We start from the raw sequence: 15,088 nt of genomic DNA on the forward strand, positions 1-15,088 counted from the left end.
ATTCTAATTCTCCCTCCCCACTTTTTTGTCTTTCCCTATCTGCCTGCCAAGTGAAATTAATCTTTGTAGCCAACTCTCTGTGTGTATTCATCCTTCTTTTTAACAGTTCAGCGGAAAGTGAGGTTTGAGTGTTAGCCACTCCCCTCAACCTTCTCCCTATTGGTATAGATAACTACTTGTACAATCCCTAACTATAGGAGATAATTTTCTCTACCCTTCCTTTCTTCCCCTTTCCTCTAGTGCATTCCTCTTCTCCTCTGTTTCCATTCTTTTCTTAAGATCAGCAAGACATAATAAAACTACTCTCAGGCTAATTCCTTCTATGAACCCTAATGATGGTACATGCATCACCTCCTCATATCTGAATATAAGCTGCTTATCCCTGTTTAGTCCTTTATCACTGTTCATTAGTATTTTATTAATTCTAAAGTTTCTCTAGAGATCTGGTCTTTTAATGAGGAATACTTGGAAGTCTTCTATTTCATTAAAGGGCCATTCCTGCTTCCCCACCTTCTTTTCCTTTTTGAGGGGGGAAGGCAAGGCAATTGGAGTTAAGTGATTTGCCCAAGATCTCATAGCTAGTAAGTATGTCAAGTGTCTGAGGACAGATTTGAACTCAGGTCCTCCTGATTCCAGGGCCAGTGCTAATTCACTGTGCCACCTCGCTGCCCCCCCTTAATATTATACTCAGTTTTGCTAGTTAAGTCATTTTGGGCTGTAAGCCCATATTCTTTGCCTTCTGGAATACTCTATTCCAAGTCTGTTGCTTTATAGTGGTAGCTGCTAAATCACATGTGATTCTTATTCTGGCTCCTTGGTTCTTGAATTCTTTCCTTCTGGCTGATTGTAGGATTTTTTTCTTTGACCTGGAAGCTCTGGATTTTGACCCTGATGTTTCCAGGAGTTTTCATTTGGAGGTTTCTTGTAGGAGGTGACTGGTGGATTCTTTCTTTTTCCATTTTACTTTCTGGTTCCAAGAGATCTGGGAATTTTTCTTTTATCTTTTTTGAAATAAGATGGCCTGGAGTTCATGTAGTCTTTGTTGTTGTTCAGCTGTTTTTTGTCCTGATTCTTCGTGACCTTGTTGGGTGGTTTTGGTAAAGATGCTGGAGTGGTTTGCCATTTCCATCTCCAGCCCATTTTACAGATTAGGAAACTGAGGTAAACAGGGTTAAGAGACTTGCCCAGAGTCACAGTTAGTGTCTGAGGCCAGATTTGAACTCAGGAAGAGGAGATTTCCTGACTCCAGGTCCAGCACTCTCTTCCCTTCTGTCTTAGCTACCTTCATGTAGTCTACTGATTCTTAAAATTGTTTTCTCCTTGATTGGTTTTCCAGGTCATTTGTTTTTGCTATTAGAGACACTACCATTTTCTTAGCCTTTTGAATCAGTTTTAATATTTCTTAATGCTTCATGAAATCTTAGGCTTCTATTTGGTCCATTTGAATTTTCAGTGAGTTTATTGCTGGGAAAGGTTTTGAAACTCTTGTTACCATTAATTTTTAATTAATTAGTTAATTTTAAATCTTTCCAATTCTTTCTTCCATAGTTCTCTTTCTTCTAAAATTTTTTTCCTAAAGCACTTTCATTCCATTCATAAAAACAATCTCTCTCCCTCTCTTTTAAACTCTTCCTTCATCTCTCCCAGGAATCCTAGTGTGACTCTGTGCCCATCTGTGCGTACCCGTGTTTTCCCGATAATAAGACACTGTCTTATTAAATTTTTGGAAAGAAAAACACCAGAGGGCTTATTTTCAGGGGAGGGCTTATGTTGTCCTACCTCAGCTCTCCTCCGCGGCACTGCTCTCAATGGCGCCAGCAAGCAAATCACTGGGGAAGAACAGGATGACGCGCTCACGGCTGCAGCTCTGATTGGATGCAGCTTGGAGTGCGGCATGCGTTTCACGGGGGGGGGGTGGCGTCCTGGCATACAGAGGGTACCGTAATGTAGTGTGTAGCGCAGGGGATCACCTTCACTACAGTAGCAATCTCTATAGGGCTTATTTTCGGGGGGAGGGCTTATTTTCGGGATAAGTCTTATTATCGGGGAAACACGGTAGCTCTGAGGTGCTGCTGGGGTCACTCTCTTCTGCGTTTGTCTCAAGCATCCCTGCTACCCACAAAGGGGCCTTTCTGTGTTCATTCTTCTTGATTTTATACAATTCAGGGCTGGGTTCTGCCACACTTCTGAAGGGAAAACCTGGGCTGGTCTTGTTGGTGTCTTCTTGGGTTATTGAGTGTTATATTATTGGAGGATCTCGGGGATGGGCTTGGACTTACAAGTCATCAGTACTCCCAAAGAGATCTGACTGAAGGCAAAGTCCAACTGCTGCTCCTGTCTGAGCTCTGCAAGTTCCTGACCTGGGTAAAGCTCTGTTGATTCAAAGTGAAGAATTGTAGGCTTCCCTTTGGTCTTAGTTTCCTGCCCTGGCTATTTCTCTGAAGGCTAGACTAGATGCTGGAGGTGGACATTGCTCTGAGCTTGAAGTCTGAGTCACAACACTGTTGCTGCTGACTTCTGGACTTACTTTCTTTTTTTGCTTTTTTGGAGGGGGGAAGGCAGGGCAATTGGGGTTAAGTGACTTGCCCAAAGTCACACAGTGAGTGTTAAGTGTCTGAGGCTGGATTTGAACTCAGATCCTCCTAACTCTATTCACTGTGCCACCTAGCTGCCCCTAGACTTACTTTCTAGGTACACAGCCTAGAGTCTTCCTACTGGGGAAAGTTACTGCTTTGACAGGTCCCCTTCCTTTTGAAGCCAGTACTGGATAGTGGTAGCAAAGCTGCCACTTGCTACTTGTCCCCATAGCAGCGTACTGGTTTGGGCCCGGGGTGCCCCAGTATGAGTCCAGAAGCTCCTTTTGTGGTGGCATGCAGTATCTCCCAAAGTGGCAGGATACTCCTCAGGTCATGTGCTTATGCCTTGATTGGCCTTGGTGTTTGCGACTTCTCTGTCTCCCTCTGCCAACCTGAGCCAGGCACTGTGACTTGTTCTAGCTTTCTCCATCAGTATTCAGTCTGGTCTATCTTATAGCTCTGAAGGAGTTGTGGATGGGAGCTAACTCAACTTCCTTGTACTCTTTCATCTTAGCCCTGCCCCCTTTTTGAATTATTCTTATGGATCTGGGCATTGTCAACTGTCAAAATGCAAATACTGGTTCAGTTCAGAGGACAACTGTCTATTTAGAAACATCCATCAATAGTTTCAACCATGACTAGACTAGCACGGGAAGTCACCAGAATGTTTGCTTTCAGTTGTTACCAGAATTTCTTTTTGAGATACAAAAGCATAGTCTTATAACACTACCACTAGGCACATTAGAATTAGGCATGGAAGGTATAAAGCAAGGGACAAATATAGATATGTATGAATGGCTGAACTTACAGTAAAATTTTACAATTGTGGGTTCCTCCTCTCCAGACAAGTGTTTATACTGGGATCCCCACAGTACAGGAGTTCCCTATCACTGGGAACTGGTTCCATAAAAACTTGACATCAAGTGAAATTATTATGGGATGGGGACACTGATTTCATAGGGGCAATGTTAAAACAGCCAATCTCCTGAACAATAATGCTGGAACACAATTTTGCCAAATTATAGCAGGATTTGGTTAGTATAAAATTATAATGGTTTGGAGTAATGGTATACAAAGCATAACCCTGTGCCAATAAAGGTTGGATGGCTGACACTGGGCATTTCTCACCAGAGTGAACTTAAATAAAGTATCTGTTGTGGTACTTAGAGGATGCAAGCCCCCTGATTATGGGCTAAGAGGGTAGCACTGTGGCCATTAGGGCCTGAGGCACTGGAACAGCCTTGTTTTGACTCCTAGGTTCAATATACTCTTTGATGTACAGACAAAGAGTGACAGAGGTCAGCACCATTCAACTGGAACCCATTCACTTTGGATGGACTCTTCTATGGCTTCTGAGAACTGTTCAATGTATGCTAGCTCATTTCATAATAGGGAATAGGAGATTCAGATGATAATGACAGAGCCATTCAATCTCATGATTGGCTGTTTTTCCAGGAAGGATACTGATAAAGGTTTGACTGAATTAATCAATGAAGGTACTCGGTACTGTAAGCAGGGACTTAATTCCAGAATATACTAGTGGTGGCCTTTCAAAAAGCTACATTCTCCTTTATTAGACTTAATAATAAGCATATCTAGATTTAATCATTGGGAAAACCAATCTGAAGCTAAGGCACATTGCTAGGTTTCTTCCAAACTTCTCTGAGAACTCACCAGCTAGTGACTCTAAAGAAGGGCAGAATCACAAAGCACTGCTAGAACAGGCCCCAATCAGATATGTTCCCAAGAGGTTGCGATTTTGGACACCAAAGGAGTCAGTTTGGTTTAGTGAATTCGGTTTTCTACAACAAGTACCTAATTTATCCTGCATGTATGCTGAAATTTTCAAGGAGCATTTTGGAGTCAAGTTCATATTTGTTGATAAGCAGAGAGGATTAGTAAGATAGAGTTTGGAAAATTAGACTATCCAAGCCAAATGGATTCAAGGAAGCTATGACTAGGAGAGTTCTGGTCTCAAGGGACTAAAGTTCAGAGAAAGCTAAGCATACAGGGGAAACGAGGCAAGAGTCCAAGAGCACCAAGCTCCAGGTTCCTGGTCAGAAGGCAGGGTCATAACTTGAGAGGGCTCTGGGCATCATGGCAGGGCTATCAGATGCTACTTCACTAATGGACAGAAAACTCATTAAAAAAACGACAACCAAAAGTTGAACCTAAGCTTAACTCTGCCCACGTCTTTTCAAATAATTCCTTTTACTGGGATTTAAGGAACTTTTAAGATAAAAAGTCTGACAGGAAGAAGCTGAAGGTTTATGCTTTGGAGTCAGCTTCCATATGGGTAGGGGTGGGGGTGGGGAGGAGACAGGGATTGTAGAGAGCACTGTTGGACCCCTGGGGCGGGGACACTTGTGTTCTCTAATGACTGGGGTCTTCTGGGATTAATTTTGTTTTTTTCATGAATCACTTGGCTATGGTATTTAATAATTATTAGTAATTAACTCTTCAGTGTGAATTAATTTGTCAGATTCTATATATGTGACAGTTCAGGACAAGTTTTTAGAGGAAAGAGAATGAAAAAAATAGATCCATGGTAAGCTGGCCTGAAAGGGGTACCAAAGTCAGGGAATAGCCCTTGGCGATAGCCACCTGAGGGGTGAGGGTAAAAACAGAAAGAGAGGAGGTAGAAAAAAGTACATTCACAAAAGGGCAAGGACTTAAGGTACTTCCCAATATTTTTAGAACCGACCTTGGCCCTACACTTTTCTCTCAAAGTTGACAGAAAATGAGGATCAGATGCCTTAACAAATTGTCAATAAATGCTAAGAAAGGTAACTTACATATACACAATTTTATCTGGCTTTTGTTTTCTAGAAAGAGTTTATCTTTTTAAATTATTTTTTTCCAAATTTATTTTATTTATCAACTATTTAACAACAGTTGTTCTCCTATCCCCCCACCCCCGGAAAAAAAAATGCTTATATACATTATCAGATAAAATACAGTCCCACACTGGTCATGTCTCAAAAACAGAGAGTGGCAGTTTATCTTTTTAAAAACATGTAATGTTATTCTTTTTCAATTCCCTGAAGCAAGACTACAGAACTACAAGCTATGGATGGTTCAAAGATAAGCTAAAGAAAATGCAACCTTGAATGGATTCTTTCAATGAATACCAAGACCTTTTTAAAAAAAAAAGTCACTAAATTAAGGCAAAACTTAAATGAAAAATAATTATGACGATATATATGTGGCCTTCCATCATCACAACTGTTTCAGGTATTGTTATTCAACTTCCTCTAAAATGAGACTGAAATGAAAAACAAAACGAAAGAGGAACTCCAAAAATAGCCTGGTTATGGCTATTCACTAGCTTCAAGAGCTATTCCAGAGCTTAAGGGGAAAACTGGGGCAGGTTAAGGTAGAGATGAAGAATAATAACTATCTTGAAAAATAGATTTTTGGAAAACAAATGCATTAAATTAAAAAATCTAGATGGCTGTTCTGAAAAGGTAAACAATCTCTTCTCACTAAGGTACATTAGCTTTTTTCAAAAATAAAAGGAATCCACAAGAAGTTCCTATGAGCTATAGTACCTATGAGTTGCCATTTTGTAAGGACTTAATACCTAACTCTATTATTACATAAACTGGGCTAATGAGCCAATTTGACTCAAATAAACCTTTTTAGAATCAAGAAGCTGTCATAAGGACTATTTTACTTTGAAATAATCTTTTATGACACACTTAAGGTAAGTCATTTAAATAAAATGCTATCCTGTCACTAACACTGGAAGTTGCTGGTCCTAGGCAAAACAAAGTATTACATAAAATTTATAGAAATAAACATAGTAAAATAAACAGAATAGCAGTAACAGAATATAACCCTGTCCAAAAAAATTAACCCCAAAGTACATTCGTCACATACTGAAAGCAAATGAAAGTTTACCAATATACCAAAATACTCACTTTAGTTTAACTTTTCATTTGTATTAATATCTTTTGTTTTTTCATCTCCTTCATTTAAGAATTTACAACCCTACCCTACCCAACACATACCTCCCATCCTACCTAGTAAGCAGGGTGGAAGGTGTGTGTGCATACATGTGTTACATGTTACAACAAAAAATGGAGGTGTGTTTGTGGTTTTTGTTACGACAAAAAGTGTGTGCGCATTAAGTCAGCAGGTACTGACTTAGAGTACCTAAACTTCACTTGCCTGGGGCTACTTTGGGGTATGATATACCATCTTTTTCTTACCTGTCTATTTTTTCTTTCAGCTAATGCCTGAACTGATGAACTTGACATCTGATCCTTCATTTCCTGTGTAGTGAAAGGATATAAAAAGGGTGAGAAAAGAAAAATTTATTAGCTCAAACTGAAAATTATGGTCTGATATTTAGGTCATTCACAATTTTTTCATCAACAGAAGAAGCCTGCTACCTGTCTTTCAAAACAAAAAAGATGAATATACCTAGCTTTTAATCTACTACTTCATAAATACACGAAGAAAGCAATTCCTTAAAAAAGAGGGAACTTGGTTAACAAGTTTTAAAACATTATCACATCTTGCTATCTGGACAACCTTCACAAATAAAATACATGCTAAAACCATGTTACATATGACATTTGTGCTAAGAATATCCAAACCTGTGTGCTGAACTGTGGGAGTATAAGTCACTTCACTGTTAAATCAACTTCATGTAGCCTGCCCTTGGAGCCATTTCACAGACTTAGTATCTCCCTTCTCTAGAGTGAGGTGTGGGGTGATTTTGTACAGAGCAAAGTTAATATTTGTACAGAGCAAAATTAACCACAGGCAAAGCCTACCTACCTAAAACATTAACATGTTTTTCTTTGTACATATTTGTTGCCCTTCTCAGAATTCTTCAGTGGCTCCCTATTGCCTTTAGGTTAAAGGAAATCCTCAGCTAAATATTCAAAATCTTCTCAATATGGCTCCCACCACATCTTTCTAGTCTTATTGAATATTATTCTTTTTTATGCCCTGATTCAGTCAAATTAGCTTTTTGGCTGTAATCCATACATGACATTCCACCTTCAGTCTATACATGCTTTCACACAAATGGTCCGTCCCCCATGTCTAGAATGTACTGCCTTCTTACCTTTGCCTCAAAGAGTCCCTAGCTTCCTTTAAAGCTCAGCTACCAAGTCTTAGTTTCACCTAAATATGAAGGTTGGAATTAAAGACAATGTCACTACATATTCGAAAACCATCAAACCTTTTTTGGATCTACGAGAAAAATCTCAGCTTTGATCTACAATCATTTATCTTTTTTTTTACCATAAAGTTTACAAAGAACAATAAAGAAGTTGTCAACCCCAACAGAAAATTTGATTTCCTTTGCCCAAAAAAGTAACAAATACATTGATAAATGATACTGCGGTTTACGCTATGATGGTACACTATAACTATTAAAATATACTAGTACAGGTAAGACACCATTAAAACAAAAATTTTGCATTGCATGATTTGTAATATCCAGCGTCATTGAGGCCCAAACTAAAAAAGTCTCTGATAATTACAGTGCAGCACACCTTGACACAATAATTCCTGGGTTAACTCAAGGTTTTCCAGTAATAATGCTAAATCTCTTTATAAGATAGACATGCTTAGAGTCAGACAATGTCACAGCTGGAACGGATCCCAGAGATGATCAAGTACAGCCCTTTGGCACTAGACAGTTGAGGACAATGAGACTCAGAGAGCTTCAATGACCTTCCCAACATCACGGGGCTGGTTAGGCCCCAGGCAAAGCTAAGAAAGTCAGACCTAAGCTCCTTGACTCCTAGCTCAGACATCTTTCTACAACATATCACACTGCAAAACCTTTCCTTATCAACTTAAATAAAAGTCACTGACAAATAGGTAAACATGCATAATTTCACATGTCAAATCTGTGAGAAATTGTGGAGTCACAGAATATGAAAGTGAAAGAGGGCTCAGTGATCATCTAAACTAACTCCATTAATTTTATAAAAGAGGAAAGTGAAAGACAGTGATTAGCCCAAGTCATATACAGGTTGTAAGTGGAGAGCTAGGACTTGTGTCTCCAAAGCTGCTACTCTATACCATGCTGCCTCCTTATGAATGAGATCCACGAATCTGAACTGGAAAGACGCCTCAAAAATGTTAATGATACTTCCACTACAAAAAAGTATTACTATTAGATTTGATATATGAAATATAGATCTCAGCTCATCTAAGGATACTAACATTTTGAAACTCTAATTTGAGTAAAAATTTTTTTCCTCTAAAATAATTTAAATATGAGGTTTTCCCTAGTGGTAGGCAAAGTCAGAAAGTGAGTTTTTCTAATTATAACACCAAATGGCCTTTAAAACAATGAATTCTGACTATAAATTCCGACTTGACTCTTCAACTACCACATAAAATAAGTAAGGTTAACTTTGTGTAAACACTGATTTTCTCAGATATGTACCAGTGAAATAGTAACTCCTATATAAAAGTATGTCTTGCATTAAGACAATGCAACATATTCAAAATTTATAATAAAAAATGAGGATTATCTGCTTTATGAAGGATTATTTTGATTACTGAAAAATGGAATTTTAGAGCTGAAAAGAATCTTTAGCCTTTACATGTCCTTTCCCTCATTTTACAGACGAAGCCATCAAGGCTTCAAGGAGTGATTTAGCTTGTGTGAAGTTGCACAGTAACAGAATAGGGACTAGATGCTCTCCTTCTTGACTCTTACTTCAGTCTTCTTTCCACCTATCCTGCATTTGACAAAGAATCTGACTCATTTCATTTCAGGTATGCAGGACCAAGCTCTTGTAAAGTCAATTACACCAGTATTCTGAATATTTAAAATTTTAGCAATAAACATCACTATAAGTTGATAGTAAAAGGAGACCCCATTCACCATTTAAATGGCTCTGACAATCTTATAATGAAAAATTCAACTGTCAGCTGCTTGCCCAAAATGACTGTCACATTCACAGCCCTGAAAGGATCCTAAATTATTTTCAAGGGAAAGCTTCCTAGAACATATTTAATCACAGTTTCCCCCCTAAAAAGTTGTGTAAACCAATATACTTAACCATACAGTTTTACTTAAAATATGAAAGCATATGGCTAATAGTCACTAGAACATTTTAAAATAATATTTGCTATTAGATCCTTCAGTCAGTCCATGGTAAGTATGGACTAAATGGTTCTTTTGGTTCATCGTTTTACTCTCCCTATTGACTACTGGTCTAAAATAATTAATTGTTCCTTAAGAGATGACCAGTAGTTGCTAATGCAAATGTCACTAGTGTGGATTTCTTTTTTTTTTTTTAAGCAATTGGGGTTAAGTAACTTGCTCAAGGTTACACGGCCAGTTATTATTTCTGGGTGTGGTGCTGGGTATCTGAGCCCGGATTTGATCCAGGTCATCCCGACACTGGAGCTGGTGCTCTTACTCGCTGAGCCACCTGGCCGCCCCAATTATTATTATTTTTTTAAGCAATCGGAGTTAAGTAACTTGCTCAAGGTTACACGGCCAGTTATTTCTGGGTGTGGTGCTGAGTATCTGAGGCCGGATTTGATCCAGATCATCCTGACACTGGAGCCGGTGCTCTTACTCACTGAGCCACCTGGCCGCCCCTGTGGATTTCTAATAGTAAGTTAGCCAGAGGAAAAAGCTGCCATTAAAAAATACCAGTTAGTCTTCAACTATACTAATGTGATTTTTTCACTCAACCCAGAAAACAGCTGTGGTTTCCCCAATCCACATTTCCACTGTTCTGGAAAGTAGGAGACACAAGGAGAATGGAAAGAGAAAGGACTCTTTTAAAGAAAATTTTCCATAGTTAGAAAACAGATCCATAGCTATAGTCTTTTCTCTGGTCCATAAAGTAAATCTGACTATACTAAAAACAGATGCCTTTTTGTCAAAGAAACATATTTCAAAAATTGGCATTTGTTAGAAAACTTGTTCAAAAAGAAAGGTGATTTCTGATCTAGAACTATTAGCTTTTGTTTGAGAGAAAGGTATTCAAGATATTACCTGTTTCCAACACAAAAGAACAAGATCATGTTCCTTACCCTGACAACTTGCCGTGTGCTTGTAATGAAGGCTTTTCTTACACCCAGTTCGGTTGCATCAAGGTTGAATTTTCGAGGATTTGCTTCAACTATGCGTAGGTCAGCAGTCAAGATAAAGTAACTTAACTGTCATCAAAATTTCACACAAACTCAGCATCTTATTTCTTAATGTAAGTAATCTCTCAAATGAATAGTAATATAAGTTCAGTGGAATTACGCTCAAGCTTTTTGAAAATATAATCAATCTATGCCACTGATTTTCAAACTTTTCACGTCCACAACCCAAGTAATAATTCCTAAACCCCTTAAAAAGGGGCTAAGAGGGATGGCTTAGAAAAGCTGACCTGGTGACTGAAATGGAGAGCGATATAGCACAGAATTTGGCTAAAAGTGGTTGGTCCTCAAGATCTCTATTTGGTATCCCAAGAGCCTCTAAAAAAACTGAGAAATACGAGAAGACACGTGAACAGTAGAAACAGAAGAACAACACATACTATCTACAACAATGTCAATAAAGTCAACATTGAGACTCAACAAAATTCTGGTCAAACAAAAATGTCAAAATTAAAGGACACATCCTTTGTGTGAACGATTTTTTTAGGGCAATTGGGGTTAAGTGACTTGCCCAAAGTCACACGGCTAGTAAGTGTGTCAAGTGTCTGAGGTCGAATTTGAACTCAGGTCCTCCTGACTCCAGGGCTGGCTTTCTATTCACTGTACCACCTAGCCACCCCCTGTGTGAACAATTTTTAAAACCAACTTTGCAAAGGAACGTACTTTGTAGGAGCATTTGCTGCAAAGTATTTGTTGAGTCAAATTTTTAAAACGAGAATGTCAAGATACGAGAACCTCCTAGAAATAAACATCAAAATTACATTTTGGCGTCTTTTAACATTATGTCATTTGGCTGAATTGCCATCTGTTACATTAAATAGGTAAGAGAAGATAAAAATTAAGATCATTTTCATAGTTTCTTTCATTTCCTTCTTCAAATATGTATCCTCTACTCCCTCATTTATTCTCTATTACTGAACCTACTTTTCACCTTTGTCTATATGTCCAGAGCTAATTGATTCCTCCTGTTCTCCATCTTGGCATTGCTTCTGATTGCACTGCCTAACCTGGCCCCTCTGAGCAGCCATTACCAACAATGCTCTCATTGGTATCCTAGCATCCCAGCATCCCTTGCCCTCTGAATTTTCATTTTACCCACCTTACCAATAGCAAGTACTAGCTAACTCCACCATCTAATATCTCTGCTAAGCTTTGCTAGAAAAAGTGAACCGACAGTGTGAAATGGGTTCCATACATTAACTGCATTCACATAGCTAAACCAAATTTTCTCATCATCACTTTCCTTACCTATAAAGTAGGGCTAATGTTTGTACTATTCTGTATCACAAAGCTGGAAGGAAAGTGTTACCTGTTAGACGTAAACTCTTCTTAAACTTTATATGGGTATCACGACTGCTTAGCAACTGCTTTATTGAACCTTTGCTTACTCCTAACAACTGTTCAAAATCTTTTCTACAGTCTACAGTTTTTTACTGTCCCCTGATGGCTTCCCTCAAGGCTACAAATATGCTGGGCATGGGGGACAGACTAAGAAGAAACTAAGCTACTATCCATTTCTACTAGTTCCTTTTTTCTATCACTCAATCCCCTAAATAGCTTCTAATTTTATCATTCAGTGTTCTACTGAAATTGCTCTCAAAGATTACCAATGACTTCTTAATTCCTCAATTTAATTACCTTTTCTAGGTCCTTAAAAGTCAGTCAATAAACATTCATTTTGTTGTTGTTCAGTTGTACAGTCATGTCCTACTCTTTGTGACCCCGTGGACCACAGCACACCAGACCTTTCTATCCTTTACTATCTCTTGAACTCTGTCCAAGTTCATGTTCACTGTTTCCAGGACATTATCCATCTCATTTTCTGCCATCCTCTTCTCCTTTTGCATTTAGTTTTTCTCCAACATCAGTGTCTTTTCCAATAAGGCCTGTCTTTGTTATCCAAGGGACTCTCAAAAGTCTTCTCTAGCACCACAATTTGAAGGCACTGATTCTGCAGAACTCAGCTTACCTCATCACCCAACTCTCAAAGACACACACTGCCACTAGAAAAACCACAGCTTTGATTATCTGTTGGCAAGGTGAGGCCTCTGCTTTTTAGTATGCCGTCCAGGTTGACCAAAGCTTTCCTTCCAAGGAGCAAGTGTCTTTTAATTTCATGACTGCAGTTGCTACCTGCAGTGATATTTGAGCCCAAGAATACACAATCTGACACAGCTTCCATTTCTTCTCCCTCTACTTGCTAAGAGGTAATAGGAGTAGTTGCCAAGATCTTAGTTTTTTTTATATTAAGCTTCAAGTCATCTTTTACAGTCTCTTTCACCCTCATCAAGAGGCTTCTTACTTCCTCTTCATTTTCTGTCATCAGAATGGTATCATCTTCATATCTGAGATTATTGATATCCCATTTATTAAGCATTCACTATGTTCCAACCCTTGTGCTAAGGACTAAATATACAAAGAAAAGCAAAAACATGTTCCCTGCTCTTAAGGAGCCCACATTCAAATGGGGGAGATAACTATGTACATACAAGATATAAACAGTATAAATAGAAAGTGGTCTCAAAGGAAAGGCTCTAGTAAGTGATGGGAACCAGGAAAATCCTGTTTCAGAAGGTAGTATTTGAACTGAGTCCCTAACTGAAGTTAGGAGGTAAGGATGAGGAGGAAAGGAGCGGCCAAGTAGCACAGTGAGTAAGAGCACCGGCCCCAGAGTCGGGATGACCTGGGATCGAATCCGGGCTCAGACACTCAGCACCCACCCAGAAACACCTGGCTGTGTAACCTTGAGCAAGTTACTTAACCCCAATTGCTTAAGGGTGGCCAGGTGGCTCAGTGAGTAAGAGCACCGGCTCCAGTGTCAGGATGACCTGGGATGGAATCTGGGCTCAGATACTTGCCACCACACTCAGAAATAACTGGCCGTGTAACCTTGAGCAAGTTACCTAACCTCAATTGCTTTAAAAAAAAAGATGAGGAGGAAAAGTATTCCAGGCACAGAGGTGACAACCAGTGAAAACGTAGCATCCAGAGATGGAATATCATGCTTCAGGGATAGCAAAAAGACCAGTGGTAGTAAGTGGTAGAGTATGAACTGGGAGTAAGGTGTTTAAAATGGCCAGGTTGTGAAAGGCTTTGAAAGTCAAATAAAAGGCTATATTGGATCCTGGAGGCAACAGGAGACCACTAGAGGAGTAATATGCTCATACTTGCACTTTTAGTAAGATCCCTCTGGCTGATGAGTGGAAGATGGAAGGGAGTGGGAAGGAACTTGAGGCAGGGAGATCACCCAGCAAACTACTGCCGACATCCAGGTGTAAGGTGATGAGGGGATGCTCTGTGATGGGGGCTGTGTGACATTTCCCAAAATTTTATCCTCAAATGTCCTCTCTCTTTATACTTCATCCTTTTATAATCTCATCTCTGTGGCTTTAATCATTACCTCTCTTTAAATGACTTACAGTCCTCAAAGATTTTCAAAACTTTAGTCCTTCCTGTGTTCACAACTGCAGCTTTACTCTCACCTGGTTTTGCTGCCTATGCCCCTCAATGTTACCAAAATTAATTTCTCTACTCTCTTCTCCCTCTGCTTTCTCAAAACCAGTTCCTCCTCCTGACTACTCTACTGAAGAAGGTGGTTAATGGTGTGACCATTCATTCTCCTAAGGCACCAAGCCTTTAAGCACTGGCATTACTCATATGTCTTCAATTTCCTATATACCATCAGTCACCAAATTCTGCCAGCTCTACGTATGCTAAAGTCTCCCGACTCTGTCTTCCTTCTACTCCAAAAAGCAGCACCCTAATTTGTGTCGTTTCCGCCATCTTTACCTCTCATCTATATATTCTGATAGTTTGTCTTTCCATCTTGTCTTTCCATCTAGTCATTCCAGCTTCCAACATAAAAGAGTCAAATAAATGTTCCTAAAGGGTAGTTCTGGTCACACTATTCTCCTGCTCAAAACCCCTCAAAGCTTAATGTGCTAGGACTGCCACCAATATTACTATCATAAGGAATGAATGGGAAGTATTTATTGTACAAAGATAATTGGTTAATGCACAGGATTTAAAGTGGACACCACCTGTATTTTAAAATCATTGTACTGCCAAACCATATGTTATGTTACATAAATGTATTAGTAGCGGCAGCCAGGTGGCACAGTGAATAAGAGCACCAGCCCTGGAGTCAGGAGGACCCGGGATCGGTTCCGGCCTCAGATACTTAACACCCACACAAAATAACTGGCTGTGTAACCTTGGGCAAGTTACTTAACCCCAATTGCTTTATTAAAAAAAATAAATAAATAAATAGATGTATTAGTAGTCACTGAGTAATTGGATTTCTCTCCCTAGTGGATCTTTTTTCATAGTAACAGATGGAAAATGAAGAATTCTTTTTGGATTAACTATGA

At 39.1% G+C, this 15,088-nt stretch overlaps 1 protein-coding gene across 1 annotated transcript in view; it reads right to left on the reverse strand.

The window, feature by feature from the left end:
• STX6 (syntaxin 6) overlaps positions 1 to 15,088 on the reverse strand; it is a 49,937-nt gene that overhangs the window by 14,101 nt on the left and 20,748 nt on the right. The window contains exons 3-4 of the mRNA XM_069074366.1: positions 10,605 to 10,699; positions 6,791 to 6,853 (exon numbers count right to left, since the gene is read on the reverse strand). Of these exons, the coding sequence (XP_068930467.1) occupies positions 6,791 to 6,853; positions 10,605 to 10,699 (158 nt within the window). The remainder of the gene's footprint in view (positions 1 to 6,790; positions 6,854 to 10,604; positions 10,700 to 15,088) is intronic.

The sequence above is a fragment of the Petaurus breviceps genome, unplaced genomic scaffold, assembly GCF_028583685.1.
Source record: "Petaurus breviceps papuanus isolate PSGF00001 unplaced genomic scaffold, PetGlider_PUasm1.0 90895, whole genome shotgun sequence".
Lineage (NCBI taxonomy): Eukaryota > Metazoa > Chordata > Mammalia > Diprotodontia > Petauridae > Petaurus > Petaurus breviceps.